Source organism: Dendrobates tinctorius, unplaced genomic scaffold (assembly GCF_039654945.1).
Source record: "Dendrobates tinctorius isolate UK_male_01 unplaced genomic scaffold, ASM3965494v1 ptg000070l, whole genome shotgun sequence".
Classification (NCBI taxonomy): Eukaryota; Metazoa; Chordata; class Amphibia; order Anura; family Dendrobatidae; genus Dendrobates; species Dendrobates tinctorius.
This window is the reverse complement of record NW_027361738.1, coordinates 25,414,863-25,440,092: the sequence shown is the minus strand read 5'-3', so window position 1 is coordinate 25,440,092 and position 25,230 is coordinate 25,414,863. Positions and strand designations below refer to the sequence as shown.

Sequence of the window (25,230 nt, the reverse complement as noted above, 5' to 3'; positions counted from 1 at the left end):
ATGCTTGAAAAAATCCACACCTAGAGCATATGGTGCTTACAAAATAAAAAAAATTCAACCTTGACCATGATGTATCAAATGTGAGTATCTGTGCAAAAACAAACAAAAACACCTGTAGAGTTTGATATTCTTTAAAGAGGTTGTCCACTACTCATACATTGATGGCCTATCCTTACGATAGGTCATCAATGTCTGATCGGCCAGAGTCCGTCATCTGGCACTCCCACCGATCAGCTGTTATCCTTGACCTGGCCAGATGTACTCGCTTGCGGAGCTGCTACATCTACTTGTAGTGGCCGGAGCTTGGTGCTGCACATCCACCTTCTAGTCAAATCAATAGGAGGCAGATGTGTAGTACCCCGCGGCGGCCACTACAAGTAGATGGAGCAGCTCCGCAAGTGAGTACTTCCGGCCAGACACCGATCGGTGAGGGTGCCGGGTGTCGGATCCCGGCCGATCAGACATTGATGACCTATCCTAAGGATAGGCCATCAATGTACAAGTAGTGAACAACCTCTTTAAATTTTAATTTACAAATAGCCTCTAGCCACAGAATTGTTTAAAACAAAAGTGCTGAAAAAAGCAAAAGGGAAAATTCCACAAAATTTGTTTCTTCTAATGCTAAATGTGAAAGCAGCCTACAGGAATTGGTCTCTTTTTTTTCTCCAATTCTCTTTGCGTCAGAAGCACTTTGTCTTATGTCTTATTGCTTACAATCAAAAGCTGTAATATGTGCCTAAGTTGAGCCAAATCTACCAAATAGTAGGCGTCCCTGTGATAAATTTGACACCTCATCCAACTGCTTCATATATGTTTATGCTGTCTGAATAGTAAAATTCCCCATTGACTAGAAGGCCTGGTGCACACGACCATATTTGGTTACAGTGCTGTCAGTTAAAATAACGGATCGCACTCGGACCAATGTTATTCAGTGTGGCAGTGCAGATGAACACTGTTTTTTTTCACTGACCAAATCTGTGTATAAAAAAAAATTGCAGTATGCACAATTGTTCTCTGGAAATTGGATGAGACATTCCCATTCAAGTCTATGGGTGCGAGAAAAAAAACTAGATACCACCGAATAGCATCCGACATTTATGGATAAAATGCAATTTTGTAACATAGGAAACTGTAAATGGTCCTGTAAAAAAAAAATAAAAGAAAAAATTGTACACAGACTGCACACGGATGGCGAGTGAGAAAAAATATTCTACTTTTCTGGATGCAACTCTTAACTGTTTTTTATACTGTCGTGTGAACGTCTGTATAAGGCTGCTTTTACACTTACCGTGTTTTTGCGGGCTGATTTTGCGGCCCCAATAGATTTCTATGGGGCCGCAAAATCGGCCCGCAAAAATTCCACAGTGCTCCGTACGGCCGTGAAGGACGTTCTTGCGGCTGTGATAAAAAATTGAGCATGCTTGATCTTTTATACGGCGTACGGACATGGCCCCCATTGTAAATCAATGGGGCCGCAAGAATAAACGGAAGTTTGTTTTTGCTTTGCACCGTGACTTCCGGTTTTGCGGAACGCCGTTTTTTTCCCCCAATACTATCTCCATAGTATTGGGGGGGAAAAAAACGGCGATCCGCAAACTTTTTTACAGTCCGTTATTGCGGCAGACCACAGAAAATGCGGCGATACGGCCTGCAATAATGGACCGCAAAAAATGCGGTAAGTATAAAAGTAGCCTAAGATGAAAGCAAGCAGAATGGAGTGAGAAAGTGACTGCAACTCGAGGCCACTGTATTTGAAGCTATTAAAACATTCATAAAACTATGCTTTCATTTAAGGAGTTTCTGAATTTAGTTTTGATTTTTTTTTTTCCAAGCAGATTATAAAATATTTTGGCTGCTTCTTTGTGCAATTATTCTTTAATGCCTGCACCTGTCTATTCTTTATTGATCAGGAAAAAGGTCTTCCCAATAACGTTTAGGATTTCTCGGTTTTGTATTTGCTCCATCGGCTTTAAATGGGAAAACTCTATTGATTTAATACACTTGATAAATCGCTGTAATTTTCATAGTCAAATGTCTTCAATAGCAGTTGTTCCTCATAGATTAAGGTCTCAGCATTGATCATTCATTGCAAAGAGAGAAATTAATGCCATCCCTTACGCTCAACAGTTCTAGAAAAAAATGCATTTACAAATGTAGTGAAAGCAGCATCAATTTAGTGTTGAGCCCATTGTATATTTCTTTAGTTAAAAAGATGACTTGTGTGCTAAAATTTTTGGGACTAGCACTGCCTCAGTAGATTTGATAGTCTTTGTCACGTCTAAAAAAAAACAACGTATATTTTAGATGTACTTTACCAGTAATCAGTGGCATAACTAGAGTCCGATGGGCCCCAGTGCAAAATTTGTACAGATGTTGGTGAGATGTATGAGCCCAACTAGCGTTGTAAATACTATAAAACCATACGTGTTTGGTCTCCCATCATTATGTAGTAATGTCCCCGATCCTTTACTAATGTCGCCAATCTTGGATCCCTTCCAGGTGTATATATCAATCTTTCCTGAGCCCCTTCCAGGGATACATGTCCCCCATCCTGGTATATACGATTGCTTCTGTCTATATTAGAATATCATCAAAAAGATAATTTATTTCAGTTCTTGAATACAAAAAGTGAATTTCATATATTATATAGAGTTATTACAAACAGAGTGATCTATTTCAAGTGTTTGTTTTTGTTAATGTTGATGATTATGGCTTACAGCCAATGAAAACCCAAAAGTCATTATCTCTTTAAATTAGAAAAATTTTACAAAAAACACGTGCAAAGGCTTCCTAAGTTTTTTTACAAAGGTTCCTGATAGAGATTGGCGGACCCCTTAATATTCGGGTTTTTCTCACGGTGCCAGCGGGGATCTCACCGAGGTCACCGCAGTTCAACTCTGCTGGGAACGCAGCCTCAGTGACCGGATGTAACCTTGATGACGTCACCGCTAGTCACTGAGGCCGTGCTCGCAGCCGCTCAGTCACCAGTGGATCTCAGCCTGGACGTTCACAACTTGGCATCGTCCAGGTTGAAAGCTATTAATCCCCCAGACATGGATTACTGCGTGGGACAGAAGAATGGACTGGTATGGTATATTGTTGGATTTTTTATTTTAGTTTTAAAATAGACAACACCAGAAGCGTCTTACCTGGGTCAAGTAGAAAAAGAACTGGACTGTTGCTCAGTGGTCCAAGGTGTTGTTTTCAGATGAAAGTAAATTTTGCATTTCATTTGGAAATCAAGGTCCCACAGTCTGGAATTAGGCTAGTTTCACACTAGCATTTTGAGGCGCAGTGCACGCTCGCCATGATCTCCGCACCCTGCCGCGCCTCCTCCGGTCAGCTCTGCCTATAGCATTGGGTACGCAGGCCGTGTGCAGGTATGCTTTTGCCGGCGCGTGTGTCCTTTTGACAGTGTGCCGACCTGCGCCAAACGCATCGTGTTGCATTATGGTGCACCCACAGGCGGAGCTAACCGGAGGAGATGCGGCAGGGGGCGGAGCTTCACAGCGAGAGTGCGCTGCGCCTCAAAATGCTAGTGTGAAATGCCTTAGAGTGGAGAGGCCACAATCCAAGCTGCTGGAGGTCTAGTGTGAAGTTTCCACAATCAGTGATGGTTTGGTGAGCTATGCCATCTGCTGGTGTAGATCCACTGTGTTTTATCAAGACCAAAGACAGCGCAGCCGCCTACCAGGAAATGTTATAGCACTTCATGCTTCCCTCTGCCGACAAGCTTTTTGGAGATGGAAATTTAATTCTGCAGCAGGACTTGGCACCTGTCCACACTGCCAAAAGTACCAATACCTGGTTTAAAAACAACAGCATCACTTTGCTTGATTGGCCAGCAAACTTGCCTGACATTAACCCCATAGAGAATCTATGGGGTATTGTAAATAGGGAGATGAGAGACACCAAACCCAACAATGCAGACGAGCTGAAGGCTACTATCAAAGCAACCTGGGCTTCCATAACATCTCAGCAGTGCCACAGGCTGATCGCCTCCATGCCACGCCGCATTGATGCAGTAATTGATGTAAAAGGAGCCCCGACCAAGTATTGAGTTCATTTACTGAACATACATTTCAGTAGGCCAACATTTTGGATTTTAAAATCATTTTCCAAGCTGGTGTTATAAAGTGTTCTAATTTAATGAGATAATGACTTTTGGGTTTTCATTGGCTGTAAGTCATAATCATCAACATTAACAGAAATAAACATTGAAATAGATCACTCTGTAATGACTCTAAATAATGAGTTTCATTTTTGTATTGAAGAACTGAAAGAAATGAACTTTTTGATGATATTCTAATTTAGTGAGAAGCACCTGTATGTCTTCCGTCCTGGGCCCATCGTGACATGCATGTCCACCATCCTGGCATACATTGTCCCCCATCTTGATGTATTGTCCTCCATCCTGGTATAGATTGTCCCCCATCCTGGCAAACATTTTCCACCATCCTGGCGTACCATTTCGCCCATCATGGAGTACATTTTCACCCATTTTGGCGTACATTTTTCCCCTTCCTGGAGGACATTGTCCCCCTTCCTGGCATACATTTTCTCACACCCTGGCATACATTGTCACCCATCCTAGTATAGCTTGCCTCCCATCCTGGCATACACTTTCGCCCATTATGGTGTACATTGTCCCCCTTCCTGGAGTACATTGTCCCCCTTCCTGGCATACTTTTTCTAACACCCTGACATACATTGTTCTCTTTCCTGGTGTACATATCTCTCAGTAGTAGCAGTAATTTTAATAACTACAAAATTTGTAAATGCATGTTGGAGAAGTATTCCTGGTTACAGGATAGCTGAAAACACATATCAGTGGCCGTTTGACTGCTATGTGCATTCTTGACTGCCGCTCCTTTCTCTGTGACTGATGAAGATGGCTTATGGCTCTTCTTAGTTCAAGGTCTTCTGTAAGAAACTGTGTTTACTTTGTTACAGATTCTTGACCTGACAGAATATCTTTAATTATAGAGGAAAGACTCTTGTAGACTGTCTAAAAAAAAAAAAAAAAAAAAAGTCATCTTATTTATAGTGCTGTAAAATGTTCTGATCCTTAGCTTACAAGTACACGATGACCTTCCGTTAAGGAAAGTTTTAAAATTAACAGGAAAGATCTTGGCTATTATTGCTCTTTATTAAATTAAAAGTACATGGGAGGATACTTTATACATTAAGACATTGAACCTTGAGACATTAGATTTTATTTTCACCTTTTATTGAATTACCATACTTCTGATGTTTTCTCTGGAACTCTGCACAAAAGCTTTGTGCTCCCATGAAGCCCAGCCTGATGCTGGGCTTCCTGATTCGCTGTATACTGTAATAAAAACAGAATCATAAAAGTTTGAATTGCCCCTTACACCTGTCTATGTTAAAAAAGCAAGCCCTCTCACAGCTCCATTAATGGAAAAAGAAAACAGGTATAGTTCTCAGTATGGTTTTGTGATTAGTATTTTTGCCATTGTTAACTCTGGCATCAGACGTGTTTGATATTTTTATGATTCTACAACATTTTTTTTCCAAATTGATATCTGCATTCTTGAAACTTGATTGTAAAATCCTTTAGTCATGGGCCCAGTAACTTGACACAAATTATTTGACCAGTTTATTTTTTCCTTTATTTTTAATTATTTCCTGTACACCGAAACTAGAAACTTGTGTCCCACAATTCTCTCCTGAAAAAGAATTTAACCTTGCCATGAAGATAGCAGAGAAAAAATAATGAACGGTTGCAACTAAGAGTAGTCTGGATGGTTGATAAGCAGCTCCGATCAAGTTCCAAAGAAATTCAAGCTGTCCTGCAGGCTAAGGGTGCATCAGTATCAGCGAGAACTGTTTGTCGACATTTAAAGTGAAACGCTATGGCAGGAGACCCAAGAGGACCCCACTGCTGATACAGACATAAAAAAGCTAGACTGCAGTTTTCCAAAATGTGTGTGTTACCCAAAATCTTTTTTGGAAAATATCTTGTGTACACATGGGACCAAGATAGAGTTTTTTGGTAAAGCACATCATCCTACTGTTTACTGAAAACAGAATGAGGCCTACTAAGAAAAGAACACAGTATCTACAGTCAAATATGGTGGAGGTTCAAAGATGTTTTGGGGTTGTTTTGTTGCATCTGGATTTGGATGCCTTGAGTATGTGCAAGGAATCCTGAAATCTGAAGATTACCAAAGGATTTGGCATCAAAATGTAGTGCCCAGTGTCAGAAATCTGGGTTTGCGTCCTAGGTCAAGGAAATCCAGCAAGAGAATGACCCCAAACATACTTCAAGAAGTACCCAGAAATGGAAACAAAGAGCTGGAGAGCTCTGAAGTGGCCAGCAATGAGTCTGGATCTAAATCCCATTGAACACCTGTGGAGAGAAATTGCTGTTGGGAGAAGGCACCCTTCAAATATGAGAGACCTGGAGCAGTTTGCAAAAGAACACTGATCAAAAATTCCAGTTGAGAGGTGTAAGAAGCTTGTTGATGGTTATAGGAAGTGATTGATTGCAGTTATTTATTTCAAGCACAATATTTGTGTGCAACCAAATATGAAGTTGATGGTGGCAACAATTTTGTCCGGCCCATTTTTTGGGTTTTGTGTAATCCAATACACACAAAAATAATATACATGTGGATAACAAAACATGTTATTGCAATAATTTCCTGGGAGAAATACTTCATTTTCTGGAACAATTTCAAGGATGTATATGTGTGTATGTATGTTCGTAGGTATGTGTATGTGAAATATTTTGTAAGATTGCCCACTGACAAAGACATGAACAGTCTATAATTTTAAGGGTAGGTTAAATTTAACATTGAGAGATAGAATATCAAAATAAAATCCAGAAAATCACATTGTATAAATTATATACATTTATTTGCATTTTGCAGTGAGAAATAAGTATTTTATCTCTCTGGCAAACAAGAGTTAAAACTTGGTGGCAAAACCCTTGTTGGCAAGCACAGCAGTCAGACTTTTTTTTGAAGTTGATGATGAGATTTGTGCACATGTCAGGAGGAATTTTGGTCCACTCCTCTTTGCAGATCATCTCTAAATCATTAAGATTTTGAGGCTGTCGCTTGGCAACTTGGAGCTTCATCTCCCTCCATCAGTTTTCAAAGAGATTAAGGTCTGGAGACCAGCTAGGCCACTCCATGACCTTAATGTGCTTCTTTTTGAGCCACTCCTTTGTTGCCTTGACTGTATGTTTTGGGTCCTTGTCTTGCTGGACGACCCAGCCACAACCCATTTTTAATGTCCTGGCGGAGGGAAGGAGGTTGTCACTCAGGATTTTACGGTACATGGCTCCATCCATTCTCCCATTGATGCTGTGAAGTAGTCCTGTGCCCTTAGCAGAGAAACACCCCCAAAACATAATATTTCCACCTCCATGCTTGACAGTGATGACAATGTTCTTTGGGTCACAGGCATTTTTCTTCCTCCAAACACGGCAGTTGAGTTTATGCCAAAGACCTCAATTTTTGCCTCATCTGACCACAGCACAGCACCTTCTCCCAATCACTCACAGAATCATCCAGGTGTTCATTGGAAAATATGTGCTTTCTTGAGCAGGGGGTCCTTGCAAGCACTGCAGGATTTTAAACCTTTATGGCATAACTTGTTACCAATGGTTTTCTTGGTGACTGTGGTCCCAGCTGCGTTGAGATCATTAACAAGTTCCTCCGGTGTACTTTTAGGCTAATCTCTCACCTTCCTCATGATCAAGCATACCCCACGAGGTGAGATTTTGCATGGTGCCCCAGATCGATGTCGATTGATAGTCATTTTATATTTCTTCCATTTTCTTACTATTACACCAACAGTTATCTCCTTCTCACCCAGCATCTTACTTATGGTTTTGTAGCCCATTGCAGGTCTCTGATCTTGTCCCTGACATCCTTATAAAGCTCTTTGGACTTGCCAATGTTGTAGAGGTTAGAGTCAGACTGATTAATTGATTCTGTGGACAAGAGTCTTTTATAAAGGCGACTGTGTAAGACAGCTGTCTTTTAATGCAGGTAACAAGTTGATTAGGAGCGTCTAACTGGTCTGTAGGAGCCAGAACGCTTAATGGTTGGTAGGGGATCAAATACTTATTTCTCACGGCAAAATGCAAATAAATTTGTATAATTTATACAATGTGATTTTCTGGATTTTATTTTTGATATTCTATCTCTCAATGTGAAAATTAACCTACCCTTAAAATTATTGACTGTTCATGTTTTTGTTAGTGGGCAAACTTACAAAATCAGCAAGAGATCAAATAATTATTTCCCCCACTGTATATACAGTGGGCACGGAAAGTATTCAGACCCCTTTAAATTTTTCACTGTTACACTCATATTTAAGTCACATGCTGTCCATTTACTTTTTATCCTCCTTGAGATGATTCTACTCCTTCATTAGAGTCCAGTTGTGTTTAATTATACTGATAGGACTTGGTTTGTAAAGGCACACACCTGTCTATATAAGACCTCGCAGGTCACAGTGCATGCCAGACCAAATGAGAATCATGAGGTCAAAGGAACTGGTCAAGGAGCTCAGAGACAGAATTTTGGCAAGGCACAGATCTGGCCAAGGTTCCAAAAGAATTTTTGCAGTACTCAAGGTTCCTAAGAGCACAGTGTCCTCGATAATCCTTAAATGGAAGAAGTTTGGGACCACCAGAAGTCTTCTTAGCCCTGGCCGTCCAGCCAAGCTGAGCAATCGTGGGAGAAGAGCCTTGTTAAGAGAGGTAAAGAAGATCCCCAAGATCACTTTGACGGAGATCCACAGATGCAGTAGGGAAAATGAAGAAAGTTCACTGCAGCCTTCCACCAGTCGGGTCTTTATGGCAGAGTGGCCCCACGGAAGCCTCTCCTCAGTACAAGACATATGAAAGCCCGCATAGAATTTGCTAAAAAACACATGAAGGACTCTCAGAATATGAGAAATAAGATTCTCTGGTATGATGAGACGAAGATAGAACTTTTTAGTGATAATTCTAAGCGGTATGTGTGGAGAAAAACAGTCACTGCTCATCACCTGCCCAATACAATCCCAACAGTGAAACATGGTGATAGCAACATCATGATATGGGGTGATTTTCAGCTGCAGGGACAGGACGACTGGTTGCAATTGAAGGAAACATGAATGCGGCCAAGTACAGAGAGATTCTGGATGAAAACCTCTTCCAGAGTGCTCTGGACCTCAGACTTGGCTGAAAGTTCACCTTCCAACAAAACAATGACCCTAAGCACACAGCTACAATAACAAAGGAGTGACTTCAGAACAACTCTGTGACCATTCTTGACTGGCCCAGCCAGAGCCCTGACCTAAACTCAATTGAGCATCTCTGGAGAGACCCGAAAATGGCTGTTCACCAACGTTCACCATCCAACCTGACTGAACTGGAGAGGATCTGCAAGGAAGAATGGCAGAGGATCCCCAAATCCAGGTGTGAAAAACTTGTTGCATCATTCCCAAAAAGACTCAAGGCTGTACTAGCGCAAAAGGGTGCTTATACTCAATACTGAGCAACGGTTCTGAATACTTATGACCATGTGATATTTCAGTTTTTCTTTTTTAATAAATTTGCAAAAACTTCAACATTTCTGTTTTTTTCCAGTCAAGATAGGGTGCAGAGTGTACATTGAATTTACCAAATGGCTGCATTGAAACAAAGTGAAAAAATGTAAGGGGGTCTGAATACTTTCCGTACCAACTGTGTGTATATATATATATATATATCTATACATTTTTTCCAAGATTAAGTGCTCTTAAAAGGCTTGCTTCCGAAGACCATCTCTTTTCAGATTGAAGTTGTTCTGAACATTACCTGATTGCCACAGCTTTTAGAAACTAACAGTGAACTTCTGTTGTGACAAGGGGAGTAAAGGCTACTCATGTAACACACACCGCCTTGTACACAAAAAGCTGTTTGTTTGCGTGCTTGGCTACTGAGTGGATTCTGAGCAGGGGACTCCTTTAAAACTTTTAAGTTCCTTAATAAAATATATGGAAAAGGGTTTGTCTTGATGGCATGACCTCTTTAAATAGAACATGTCACTGTGTCAAAGGTGGCCAAGTTTTGCTTCTATTTTACGTTGACTCAACTGAGTATGGTTCCAGAGATATGAGACTTTTTGTTTAGTGCTAATTTTTATGGGTTTTGACAGGCGCTGTAACCTTGGCAGATAAAATATTTATTTGAAGTACTTTAGGCACACAGTTTCAATGGATATTATTCACACACCACTTCCCCCTCTCCCATTGCAAAATTTACAAACTTTCTGTTTGTAATGAACCAATGAAATAAGAAAAATGAATAACATTTCCGCACAACTAATATAACAAGAGGTTTCTGCAAATTTAACACACAATGACACTGACCTCACAATTATTCACGCCCTTAACGTCTTTAGTACTTAGTAGAACACATTTGCCTGTTGTAGCCTGCTGAAATCGTGATGCATAGCCTCCAACCTCTGCCGGTTACTAATGAATCTTTGCCCAATGGCCTCTAGTTCACTGACATTCTTGGGTTTACATACTGCATCCGCTTTTTTCAAATCCTTACAAAGATTTTCACATGCCGACTGCTTTCAAAAGAGAAATCAGTTGTCATGTGATCACAGTTATATCCAACCCCGCTTGAGTTCTCATATGATGATTGTCTGGACTGTGAAACGAGCAGGATCCAATATGTGAGAACATTACACGTTTGTTAGGATTCTACATGTTAGGCCGGGATCACACATGTGAGAAAGACGGCCGAGTCTCGCATGTTAATACCCGGCACTGCCGCCGGCACTCGGATCAGAGTGTGCGGCTGCATAGCAATACATGGAGCCGCACACTCCACTCCCGAGTGCCGGCGGCAGTGCCGGGTATTAACATGCGAGACTCTGCCGTGTTTCTCACATGTGTGATCCCGGCCTCTCTAACTTTTATTATGTGCCCTGGTCAGCTGCTTTGATGTGTTATCATTTAGCTCCAGTCTCTGCAATCAGAGTCGTTCGTGCTGTTTTTTAGTTTTATTATATTTTAGTGATTATAGTTCCTTCTGCCATACTAAATGCCCAAATTTTGCGCTCACTGTCAAACATTTATAGATAAATAAATATTCTGAATGAATCAAGCACTGTACCAGTTCATGTTGCAAATCCCGCCAGTCACTTGATGTGAAAACTTATTTTGTGATTCAAGCCAAGGAGGTGCTACAATGTTATTTTTAGGAATGACGAGCTACTTCTCTTCATCCAATGTCACGTTTGTTCCTGACCAGCTTTCCCATGGGTTTCTTAACCTCTTGTTACAATTCTCCTATGTAACAGGAAATAGGTGGAGAGGAACAAACAAAAAGTCAGCAAATCAGTCACACACATAGCGGAGTGTGATTTGGGATAATTTCATACAGCATTGTTCTGGCACACACTGACATAGAGCTTGTGCTCCGTTCTTCATAGTCTTCTAAACTGTGGCGGAATACATTATGAGTCCTAAGTGAACTTGCCATCATTGCCATGTCTTTTGACTGTGGATTTAAGTATTTATTTGCTCTTTCTCCAACCCTCAAGGCCGGAGTTATGTGCAAACTGCATGGACGAGAAGAGCTCAGACGCATTGACTTTGTACAGAAGCTGACCAGGGATCAGTTCTTGCCATCCGCAGCGAAGACACCTGACAGGAGGGAACAACAGGTTGGTTTTATGACCTCTTCTATATAAACTTTATGTAGAGAAATCAGTGTTCACCATCGTATGAGACCATAGAACTAACAACTATAGGTAACAAACATTTAATAGTAGCAATAATTACGTCTGTTCTAAATCTGCGTTCTGATTGGTGTCCAATCCATCAAAAATTTGTTGGATGGCGATTTATCTTTATAACCATGCTTAACAATTTGGAGAAATATTTACCATCACTGTCCCCCAAACTCCTTTTCCTTTAGCTGTGTCAGCGAGGACTCAGCTGTTGGTCATAGGTTTTGTCTATTACCCTTTGCAGTCTTTTGGCATGCAGGTAGTAGTTTGATATGTAGTTGACACATGGCAGAATTTATAATTCATTTTTTTTCTACTTTTTGTTGTTTTTTTTCCCCCTCTTCTAATTGCTTCTAGTCATTTTCCACATATGTTGCATTTGTAGCAAAGTTATGTCAATGTCATCTGTTGTGCCAACGCGTTCAGCAGCCCTATATTGGCAATTCTGTTGCTCAGCCTCTAAGGCATGTTGTGAGCAATGAGTGAATAAGTGAGGATAAAAATAATGTATTTGTCCAGCCTCATGGAAATGTATTCATTGTGTACAAGCAGACATCGTTCCACAGTAAATCATCAGGTTAAGGTTGTCATTATTGCAGGAGAATAACAATAATGGTAGTTTACGATCATCGTATAGTAATAGTGCGGTGGACTGCGCTCTCCACACTTTGGAGAAGACCTGTCAATAGGTCAGAAGAGGCCAGTTTATGCTCTTATTTTATTCTTGCTGTTCCCCCAAGTGTGCAGGTTTTTTGTTTTTTTTTATTTGCCTTAATTTTCTACAGATTGGGGTCTTTTTATTTAGTGCTAATTTTTATGGTCTTTACTAAGGTGTCGTTGCTCACAAGATGCTATGGGGTGTGTTTTTAGGCTGCTGTGCATTATTACCCTATGAGAAATGCCCCCTTAATGAAAACTATAAAAAATTGGCATTAAATCAAAAGACTCTTATGTCTGGAACCATATGGGGAATTATAAAAAGACAAAAAAACCTGCGGAAAATACTCGGAGCAGCGGAAAATAATAAGAGCAAAAACTGTCCACTTTTGATCTGATAACTGGTCCTTTTTAAAGGGAATCTGTGACCAGGTTATTGCTACCCTATCTGAGAGTAGCATAATGTAGGGTCAGATACCCTGATTACAGCAGTGTATCCCTTACTGGGCTGCTTACTGTCATTTTGATAAATTTGCAGTTTTTTTCGGCTTCATAACTAGCAGTTCTCTGAATGCTGAGCTCTGTATAACCCCGCCCACACCACTGATTGGCAGCTTTGTCCCATATACAATGAGCACAATAAGCTGCCCTGTCATTAAAGTCATTGCTGAGCTCATGAATGTGCTTAATTACCTTTCAGCAGGTTTACTAGTCCTCTAATAATTATCTCCTGCTGCCAAAAGTGATTTTATCAAACCTATAGCAAGCAGCCCAGTAAGTGGCGCGTCACTGGAATCAGGGTCTATGTCTCTATATCATGCTGTTCTCAGATTAGGTGACAAAAACTTGGTGTCAGATTCCTTTTAAGCAGGGATCGCCAACCTGTAGTTGGCAACCGCATGTGACTCCCTTACTGTTGGCATCTGCAAACACTATTGTGCACCAATATACCAAGGCTAACCGTATTTCTAAAACTTCCATGGTAAAAATCATACAAGTGATAGGGATGGTACATGGTTGTGAATAAAACAAAAATATGTATTTGGATGTTGATCACTAGTCACAGTTGATCTGTTATAAAGCCACCATACACATGTAATGTTTTTATCTTTCTGAAGCAGGTACCCTAAGTAAGGTCTGGACCCACATTTTCCTGGCCTTTTCTGTATATTTGACCTATTTTCAAATGGTTCAGTAAAAATATATATATGAATTACCATGTGTGTGTCAAGGCACATGGAGGATCTAAACCAGCAATATATCATTCTCTTTCTGTATAGTCAGGTGTCTAGTTGGGCGTAAACTTCACACACAGAATCTGAGAGCTGTTGCACCCATAAATCCCCCATTAATATTCACATCAGCTCAGCTTATAAACTAAAAGGGTGCATAAACAAATAGTAGGAAAATCTACTACATGACAGGATACAAATTATCATTTGGGAGCTGTCTCGCCGTTAATAAAGGGGTTATCTGGTTCAGACAGCACTTCATATGGTTGTTAGATGGGAAATCTCTAGTTCAGGAACTCCGACAATTATTAGGAGTGGACAGAAATTCGGTTCTAAAGATCTGTCCCTCTTCCTTGAGGACCCAGCACTTTGGTGCGACACCTAGATGGCCCAGATAATTCTTGATTTTCGCTACAGAGGTGCTGCAGGGGAACAGATCACTCGTTAACCCCATCACCCCGCAGATTGCAGCTGACTAGTGGTCATCCAACTAGTGGGATTCCCAGATATCTGCCTAGTTTCAGGGGGCCTCCTAACAAAAACAGTGGGTACGGAAAGTATTCAGATCCCTTTAAATTTTTCACTCTTTGTTTCATTGCAGCCATTTCATAAATTCAAAAAAGTTCTTTTTTTTCCCTCATTAATGTACACTCTGCACCCCATCTTGACTGAAAAAAACCCCAGAAATATAGAAATTTTTGCAAATGTATTAAGAAATAAAAACTGAAATATCACATGGTCATAAGTAGAGTTGAGCGATACCGTCCGATACTTCAAAGTATCGTATCGGATGGTATCGGCCGATCTTTAAAAAAAGTATCGGTATCGCCGATTCCGATACCGGAAGTCCCATTCAAGTCTATGGGACTTCCGGTATCGGAATAAGAAAAACCCTTTCCTGCCCTTGTACAGCCTCTCTGGGGTCTGTACGGGCCTTTCGGGGGGCTGTGCCGGCCTGCCAGGGGGTCTGTGCAGGCTCCGGTGGTCTGTGCCGGCCTGCCGGTGGTCTGTGCAGGCTCCGGGGGGCTGTGCCGGCCTGCCGGGGGGCTGTGCCGGCCTGCCGGGGGGCTGTGCCGGCTCCGGGGGGCTGTGCCGGCCTGCCGGGGGGCTGTGCAGGCTCCGGGGGTCTGTGCAGGCATCGTCCGATGGGACTACAAGTCCCATCGGGCGATGCCTGCTACCATGACAGTGATTGACACATTAGCCAATGATGGGACAGTAGTAGTCCCATCATCCGGCTAATGTGTTAAATGTAAAAAAAAAAAAAAAAAAATTACATGCTACATACATACAACATGCATACTACATACATGCTACATTCATACTACATACTACATACATGCTACATACATACTACATATATACTACATGCATGCTACATACATACTGCATGCTACATACATACCACATACATACTACATATATACTACATGCATGCTACATACATACTACATGCTACATACATACCACATACATACTACATATATACTACATGCATGCTACATACATACTACATGCTACATACATACCACATATATACTACATACATACTACATATATACTGCATGCTACATACATACTACATATATACTACATGCATGCTACATACATACTACATGCTACATACATACCACATACATACTACATACTACATACATACTACATATATACTACATGCATGCTACATACATACTACATATATACTACATGCATGCTACATACATACTACATGCTACATGCATGCTACATACATACTACATACATACTACATGCTACATACATACCACATATATACTACATACATACAATACATTCATACAATACATACATAGACATACAGTACATATAACATAGAGTAACATACTTACCAATACTTGTCACATTGTTCCCCGAAGCCATTGTCGTCTACGGAATAAATATTAACATAACAAACCACAAAAATACTCACCCACGATCCGAAGCAGTCCACGAGTGTGTCCCACGACGATCTTGGGTAGAGAACTGCAGCATCAGATGATGCTGCCGTTCTCTACGGGCTGCAGGAATCCAATGACGGAAGGTAGGTATCCTTCCGCACTGTATTCCTCCGCCACTTAAAAAAAAAAAAAGTCCCTAGTCTCACTTTATGCCATTGCTGTGTGGGAATTTCCCACACAGCAATGGCATAAAGTGAGACTAGGGACTTTTTTTTTTAAGTGGCGGAGGAATACAGTGCGGAAGGATACCTACCTTCCGTCATTGGATTCCTGCAGCCCGTAGAGAACGGCAGCATCATCTGATGCTGCAGTTCTCTACCCAAGATCGTCGTGGGACACACTCGTGGACTGCTTCGGATCGTGGGTGAGTATTTTTGTGGTTTGTTATGTTAATATTTATTCCGTAGACGACAATGGCTTCGGGGAACAATGTGACAAGTATTGGTAAGTATGTTACTCTATGTTATATGTACTGTATGTCTATGTATGTATTGTATGAATGTATTGTATGTATGTAGTATATATGTGGTATGTATGTAGCATGTAGTATGTATGTAGTATGTATGTAGCATGCATGTAGCATGTAGTATGTATGTAGCATGCATGTAGTATATATGTAGTATGTATGTAGCATGCATGTAGTATATATGTAGTATGTATGTAGCATGTAGTATGTATGTAGCATGCATGTAGTATATATGTGGTATGTATGTAGCATGTAGTATGTATGTAGTATGTATGTAGCATGCATGTAGCATGTAGTATGTATGTAGCATGCATGTAGTATATATGTGGTATGTATGTAGCATGTAGTATGTATGTAGTATGTATGTAGCATGCATGTAGCATGTAGTATGTATGTAGCATGCATGTAGTATATATGTAGTATGTATGTAGCATGCATGTAGTATATATGTAGTATGTATGTAGCATGTAGTATGTATGTAGCATGCATGTAGTATATATGTGGTATGTATGTAGCATGTAGTATGTATGTAGCATGCATGTAGCATGTAGTATGTATGTAGCATGCATGTAGTATATATGTGGTATGTATGTAGCATGTAGTATGTAGTATGTATGTAGCATGCATGTAGCATGTAGTATGTATGTAGCATGCATGTAGTATATATGTAGTATGTATGTAGCATGCATGTAGTATATATGTAGTATGTATGTAGCATGTAGTATGTATGTAGCATGCATGTAGTATATATGTAGTATGTATGTAGCATGCAGTATATATGTAGTATGTATGTAGTATATATGTGGTATGTATGTAGCATGTAGTATGTATGTAGCATGCATGTAGTATATATGTAGTATGTATGTGGTATGTATGTAGCATGCAGTATGTATGTAGCATGCATGTAGTATGTATGTAGTATGTATGTAGTATGTATGTAGCATGCAGTATGTATGTAGTATGTATGTAGTATATATGTAGTATGTATGTAGCATGCATGTAGTATGTATGTAGCATGTATGTAGTATATATGTAGTATGTATGTAGCATGTAGTATGTATGTAGCATGCATGTAGTATGTATGTAGTATTTTTTTTTTTTTTTTTTTTTTTTAACATTTAACACATTACCCGGATGATGGGACTACTACTGTCCCATCATTGGCTAATGTGTCAATCACTGTCATGGTAGCAGGCATCGCCCGATGGGACTTGTAGTCCCATCGGACGATGCTTGCACAGACCCCCGGACATCAGCACAGCCCCCCGGCAGGCCGGCACAGCCCCCCGGCAGGCCGGTACAGACCCCCACAGGGTGCACAGACCACCGGCAGGCCGGCACAGCCCCCCGGCAGGCCGGTACAGACCCCGGGCAGTCCACACAGCCCCCCGGCAGGCCGGCACAGCCCCCCGGCAGGCCGGCAGAGACCCCCGGAAGGCCCGAAATGACGGCGCATCATGATGCGCACACACCGCGCATCATGATGACGTCAGGCCGTCAATCAACTGAACTTCCGATTCCGATGCCGAATTCCGATATTGAAAAAATATCGGAAGTCGGTATCGGAATTCCGATACAGCAAGTATCGGCCGATACCCGATACTTGCGGTATCGGAATGCTCAACACTAGTCATAAGTATTCAGACGCTTTGCTCAGTATTGAGTAGAATCACCCTTTTGAGCTTGTACAGCCATGAGTCATCTTGGGAATGATGCAACAAGTTTTTCACACCTAGATTTGGGGATACTCTGCCATTCTTCCTTGCAGATCCTCTCCAGTTCTGTCAGGTTGGATGGTGAACGTTGATGGACAGCCATTTTCAGGTCTCTCCAGAGATGCTCAATTGGGTTTAGGTCAGGGCTCTGGCTGGGCGAGTCAAGAATGGTCTCAGAGTTGTTCTGAAGCCACTTCTTTGTTATTTTAACTGTGTGAACCTTTGCCAAGTCTGAGGTCCAGAGCACTCTGGAAGAGGTTTTCATCCAGGATATCTCTGTACTTGGCCGCATTCATGTTTCATTCAATTGCAACCAGTCGTCCTGTCCCTGCAGCTGAAAAACACCCCCATAGCATGATGCTACCACCACCATGTTTCACTGTTGGGATTTTATTGGGCTGCTGATTAGTGCCTGGTTTTCTCCACACGTATCGCTCAGAATTATCACGAAAACGGTCTATCTTCGGCTCATCATACCAGAGAATCTTATTTCTCATAGTCTGGGAGTCCTTCATGTGTTTTTTTTTTTTTTTTTTTTTTTTTTTAGCAAACTCTATGCGAGCTTTCATATGTCTTGTACTGAGGAGAGGCTATCGTCGGGCCACTCTGCCATAATGGCCCGACTGGTGGAAGGCTGCAGTGATAGTTGACTTTGTGGAACTTTCTCCCATCTCCCTACTGCATCTGTGGCGCTCAGCCACAGTGATCTTGGGGTTCTTCTTTACCGCTCTCACTAAGGCTCTTCTCCCTTGATTGCTCAGTTTGGCTGGACGGCCAGGTGTAGGAAGATTTCTGGTGTTCCCAAACTTCTTACATTTAAGGATTATGGACGCCACTGTGCTCTTAGGAACCTTGAGTACAGCAGAAATTTTTTTGTAACCTAGGCCAGATGTGTGCTTTGCCACAATTCTGTCTCTGAGCTCCTTGGCCAGTTCCTTTGACCTCATGATTCTCATTTTGTCTGACATGCACTGTGACCTGTGAGGTCTTATATAGACAGGTGTGTGCCTTTACAAATCAAGTCCTATCAGTTTACTTAAACACAGCTGGACTCCAATGAAGGAGTAGAACCATCTCAAAGAGGATCACAAGGAAATGGACAGCATGTTACTTAAATATGAGTGTCTGAGCAAAGGGTCTGAATACTTATGACCATGTAATATTTCAGTTTTTCTTTTTTAATAAATTTGCAAACATTTCTACATTTCTTTTTTTTTTTTTTCAGTCAAGATTGGGTGCAGAGTGTACATTAATGAGAAAAAATGAACTTTTTTGAATCTACCAAATGGCTGCAATGAAACAGAGTGAAAAATTTAAAGGTGTCTGAATTCTTTCCGTACCCACTGTATATTGATCAAAGTTGACAACCTCTTTGAAGGAACTCTAAACATAGAAATAAATTATAAAAGTAAACAGGAGAGAAACTTTCCTGCACTGTTTGTCAGTCTGAAGGATTTTCTGCCTGTTCATGAAATAAACAGAGTTGTAGAAATTGTGAACACAAAGGATAATTTCCTGCTGATCTTTTTCATTTTCCCCTGGTGAATGATGAGGGGCAGAGTGTAGTCTTGGGGTGAAATTAATAATCTTTGTACTCTGCTGCAAATCAAAGAGAGGGGAGATTCCTGCTGCATTTCTTCATCTTATAGCAAGACACATGACGGCGAAGAAGAGGAGTAACTGGCCGATCTCCTGGGACATACAGAAAACATTAGCATATTTTTAGAATTAATTGCTAATATGAGGTGAAACTAATTATTTTGGGGAATTTTCTATGTATAGTTTTATTTAAAAACCATAGTTTCTCAGCATTCGATCACTCACTCATGTCACCTACGCCTCAAAAACATCTCTAGAATTCGATCTTTTCTTGCCTTTAATTCTGAAAAAACTTACTGTTGCTCTAATTCATTCTCTTCTGGACTATTGCAACTCTACAAATCAGTCTCCCTCTTACTAAACTCTCCATTCTCCAACGCGTCCTGAATGCAGGAGCCAGGATGATATTCCCCTCCAACCGCTACACCGATGTCTCTACTCTGTGCCAGTCATTGCACTGGTTGCCCATCCGTTACCGAGTTCAATATAAGCTTAAAATTCTCAGCCACAAAGCACTCGGCAGTTCACCCTACATCGCCTCCCTCATTCTGTAGATCACCCTACCCGTGCCTTCCATTCTACTAATGACTTAAGACCTCAATAATCTAAACTTACCACATCCATCTCCAAGATTTTTCTTTGAGCTGCACCATTTCTCTGGCGCACTACCGCCCTAAAAACACCACACTTAGACTGGCTTATCGCCTCACCTAACTTATGTAACTATTCCAATTTTGCCCATACATAATTTTTTTTCCAAATCTGGTCCCTTGTTGCATCTATTTACATATCCTCTATGCGCTATAGCCCTCCGTATCTGTAATGTACACATACTGGCTGGTGACCGGTACATGCACCATTATGTGAACACCCTATTTATTACATTGATGGCTGGACCGTACAGTACAAGCACTTTTTACCATTAATTTCGTGTCTCCCCTATTTCCTCAGAGATTGTAACTTGTGAGCAGGGCCCTCACTCCTCTTGGTATCTGTTTAGTTGTATTACTCTGTTATATTTTTATTGTCGGCACAAGTCCCCTCCGAATGTAAAGGGCTGCGGACTATGTTGGCGCCATAGAAATAAAAATGATCAGTAAAGTGTCCTTTGGAAGAACTGATCCTTGTATTCGTATGAATGAACCCATATTTCCTCCTCTATTTGGCATATAAGAAGCTCTGGAATATTTCAGTGTCCAGTGACTTTATCTACTTGTTAGAAATGTTCAGCAGCTGTAAGACTAATGTCCGGCCTTACAATGTATAACAGCGGCCATGGAAATATGTTTTAGATCGATAATGTCTTCTAGTTCTTGCTGTGTACGCTTCTTATCCCTGCACAAGTACATAATTCAGCTGTGTTTCGGGGAGATAACCGCTTTGGCCGTGCTGTGATAGATGCCCAACTCCATATTTCTCATTCATTATTTCAGGCGGAGATGAAGCTCTGGCACGTTCCCATCGCAGCCCAGACATCATTGACGGAAAGCCTTATTTGATTTTCTTTGTCTACAGCCAAACATTCAGCATTTTGTCTGCCATGATTTTTCTGCTGAGCGACTGTTTATAGGAACATATCTGAAGCATTAATCATAAATACGTTGATGTAAATGTGCCATTGTGCTCATTGCTATGGGTTTTCTCTGTGATTTTGTTTTATGGCGGGTGGGTTGGTTTGTTTGACAGTGTGATATTTTACCCAACAAATACAGCTTTGTGTTCACATGTCGCGTTTGGTGAAATGTATCATTCTTCTACTTGCAGCTTTGCAAATCAGTGATAATGTGGCAGGGTTCGGCTTCTATTTTGGGATGTTTAGGAACTTTCTTATGGACTTTGTGATGCACAATATGTTTGTCATATTGGCTGCTCCTCTTATATTAAAAAATGTATGGGAGATGTGCAGTGAGGGTGTACATGTACTGCTACAATTTTCATTCATGTGACTTTACTCATTTACTTAACTTGGTTGGCTCATGAAAACTGTGTCGCCTGTCTGATGCCTGCAGATTGCACCCAGGTGCATAACTTTACATTCATACATATTGAACCTTATCTTCCAAGATGATGCAAAAACAAGTCAGTTTGTAATTTATGAACAGCTTTTATAGACTGCACTACAATACATAACTTGGTATTATGGGCAAAATTACAAACAATACCAGTAATCCTGTATTCTATATCCAAAATACAGTTAGGTCCATATATATTTGGACAGAGACAACATTTTTCTAATTTTGGTTCTAGACACTACCACAATGAATTTTAAACCAAACAATTCAGATGCAGTTGAAGTTCAGACTTTCAGCTTTCATTTGAGGGTATCCACATTCAAATTGGATGAAGGGTTTAGGAGTTTCAGCTCCTTAACATATGCCACCCTGTTTTTAAAGGGACCAAAACTAATTGGACAGATTAAATAATTGTAAATAAAATGTTAATTTCTAGTACTTGGTTGAAAACCCTTTGTTGGCAATGACTGCCTGAAGTCTTGAACTCATGGACATCACCAGACTCTGTGTTTCCTCCTTTTTGATGCTCTGCCAGGCCTTCACTGCGGTGGTTTTCAGTTGCTGTTTGTTTGTGGGCCTTTCTGTCTGAAGTTTAGTCTTTAACAAGTGAAATGCATGCTCATTTGGGTTGAGATCAGGTGACTGACTTGGCCATTCAAGAATATTCCACTTCTTTGCTTTAATAAACTCCTGGGTTGCGTTGGCTTTATGTTTTGGGTCATTGTCCATCTGTAGTATGAAGCGACGACCAATCAGTTTGGCTGCATTTGGCTGGATCTGAGCACACAGTATGGCTCTGAATACCTCAGAATTCATTCGGCTGCTTCTGTCCTGTGTCACATCATCAATAAACACTAGTGACCCAGTGCCACTGGCAGCCATGCATGCCCAAGCCATCACACTGCCTCCGCCATGTTTTACAGATGATGTGGTATGCTTTGGATCATGAGCTGTACCACGCCTTTGCCATAGTTTTCTCGGTCCATCATTCTGGTAGAGGTTGATCTTGGTTTCATCTGTCCAAAGAATGTTCTTCCAGAACTGTGCTGGCTTTTTTCGATGTTTTTTAGCAAAGTCCAGTCTAGCCTTTTTATTCTTGATGCTTATGAGTGGCTTGCACCGTGCAGTGAACCCTCTGTATTTACTTTCATGCAGTCCTCTCTTTATGGTAGATTTGGATATTGATTCGCCTACCTCCTGGAGAGTGTTGTTCACTTGGTTGGCTGTTGTGAAGGGGTTTCTCTTCACCATGGAGATTATTCTGCGATCATCCACCACTGTTATCTTCCGTGGGTGCCCAGGTCTTTTTGCATTGATGAGTTCACCAGTGCTTGCTTTCTTTCTCAGGATGTACCAAACTGTAGCTTTTGCCACTCCTAATGTTGTAGCAATTTCTCGGATGGGTTTTTTCTGTTTTTGCAACTTAAGGACGGCTTGTTTCATCTGCATGGAGAGCTGCTTTCACCGCATGTTTCCTTCACAGCAAACCTTCCAAATGCAAGCACCACACCTCAAAACAACTCCAGGCCTTTTATCTGCTTAATTGAGAATGACATAACGAAGGGATTGCCCACACCTGTCCATGAAATAGCCTTGGAGTCAATTGTCCAATTACTTTTGGTCCCTTTCAAAACAGGGTGGAACATGTTAAGGAGCTGAAACTCCTAAACCCTTCATCCAATTTGAATGTGGATACCCTCAAATGAAAGCTGAAAGTCTGAACTTCAACTGCATCTGAATTGTTTTGTTTAAAATTCATTGTGGTAATGTCTAGAACCAAAATTAGAAAAATGTTGTCTCTGTCCAAATATATATGGACCTAACTGTAGGTAAATTGAATTACAGTGGACCCAGCGCTGACACTAGGGCTACATAACTTACAACCGGGGACCATTCAGATTAGCAGTCATTCACCACAACTCTCTGGATATGGACTTTGAGCCAATTTTGCTCTGTATGTGAGACTGTCAAATGCGTCCCAAAATACTATACCCACTGCTGCCCCTCTATTTCGTCTTTTTCCTAAAAATAAATGGGCTGGGTTTGATAACTTCTATCCTTTAACAACATGAGTGACAGGCAACCGGTTTTACTTATCTACCACATTCTCCGGTATATAGTCCCTGATAAGCCCCTCAAACATTTTATTTATCACAATATTAATCCTATTGGTCAATAACTACCTGGAAGAGGCCTAAATCCCTTTTTGAAAAATGTAGCTTTGCGCCAGTCGCCTGGCACTATACCATTCAGAGAGTCGCTAAAACATTAGACCATTTCTCTAAATATTACGAACAGTAACACAGCAATAAGTGAGCGGAGTTCCATAAGGAGGACCTCTCACTAGGTCAAAAGTGGCCAGTTTTTGCTACTGTTTTATTCCCGCAGCTCTATTTGTTTATTTTAAATCCGCCATATGGTTCTAGAGATATGGTCACTTTAGTGCTAATGTTTATAATCACTAAAGAGCTGTTACTTCCAGGAGAAGACAGCACAGTGTGTGAAGCGCCGCAGATTTTGGTCAGAGAGGAGAAATAAACATTTATGTCCCCTCTTCATCGACCTTGATATGGTAGATTGTGTCCTTGCGTGTCCTTTGTCTAAAAGCCATACAGCACAGTTGGCTTTTAGACAATGACTTCCGCATGGTCTTTAATCCGATAATTGCCATTTTTTTTTAAACAAATATGGATGCATATATTAATATAGGGTGTGTTATATTGTTATGCCAGTATATTAAAGATATATGATGTGTTCTCATCATTTTTGTATTTTTTTAGGAATCCGTGCAGGCTTCTAGCTTTATAATTACTCGTGATAAGAATATGATTGCTTTGTTGCTATTTTCAGGGTCAATGTTAGCAGCCGTTTAGACAAGTAACATAAATCACATTTCCATCCAGCAGTGCTTATCTTCACCACTACAGAAAATGTTCCTTTTTTTCCCCCAGATTTGAGGCATAAGTTATTATGTAAACTCTAGATTGAATGCAATTGTCACATTTTGCATGCGCTGAAAGAAAATCCGATGGTCTTCCTCAAGGCTTCTCATTCCAGCTATTATTAATTACGGTAAACAAGCACCATAGCTTTGTTCACATTGTCATTTGCATTATGTATAATAGAAGGAATAGAGGTTGTGTTGAAGGAAAAAAATATAGGGAACAAAAAAGGGTGTGTAAGGTTTTTTTTTTCATATCCCTCCATCCTCCCATATCTATACATTAAGGCTCTTTCACATGGTTCTTGTTCAGCAGATCAAACCTTCAGAGGAGCATGTTTTGCTGGTCATTGCCCATTTAAACATGCCCATCGGTCAGCCTACAAACTAGTGAACTCTCATTTGTTAGGTTTGGAACATTATAAAGTTCCGCTAAGAAACCTGCGAGCGTAGTTCTAAGCCTGCGCATTACGCCAGTATATAGTGCTCATTTGTCAGCTGATTGTACCTTTAGTGCGGCCATAAAATCATCATTAATTGTCAGCTTATGTAATCAGAGCTTGGAAGAAATGATTTTGTCCCTTTACAGTTTGCACAGTACTGATGATGAGTGCTTGTACTTGGAGCTACTGATAAAACCAGAAGTTTACATACACTGTATAAGAAGACACATCTGCATGTTTTTCTCAATATCTGACATGAATTCAGAATAAACCTTTCCCGTTTTAGGTCAATTAGGATTACCATAATTATTCATATTTGCCAAATGCCATAATATTGAGAGGGAGAATGTTTTAAGGCATTAAGTCAAGTTTACATACATTTCATTAGTGTTTGGTACCATTGCCCTTAAACTGAATGACTTAGGTCAAACGTTTG

The 25,230-nt window shown here is 40.7% G+C and overlaps 1 protein-coding gene across 3 annotated transcripts in view; it reads left to right on the top strand.

Annotated features, from left to right (window-relative positions):
- The window catches only part of RAPGEF5 (Rap guanine nucleotide exchange factor 5), a 384,903-nt gene that overhangs the window by 243,456 nt on the left and 116,217 nt on the right, over positions 1 to 25,230 (top strand). For 2 of the 3 annotated variants that reach the window (XM_073581472.1, XM_073581474.1), the window contains exon 9: positions 11,565 to 11,687. The exons of the other annotated variant lie outside the window; for it this stretch is intronic. In XM_073581472.1, coding sequence (XP_073437573.1) covers positions 11,565 to 11,687 — 123 coding nt within the window. The remainder of the gene's footprint in view (positions 1 to 11,564; positions 11,688 to 25,230) is intronic. 3 annotated transcript variants of the gene reach the window in all.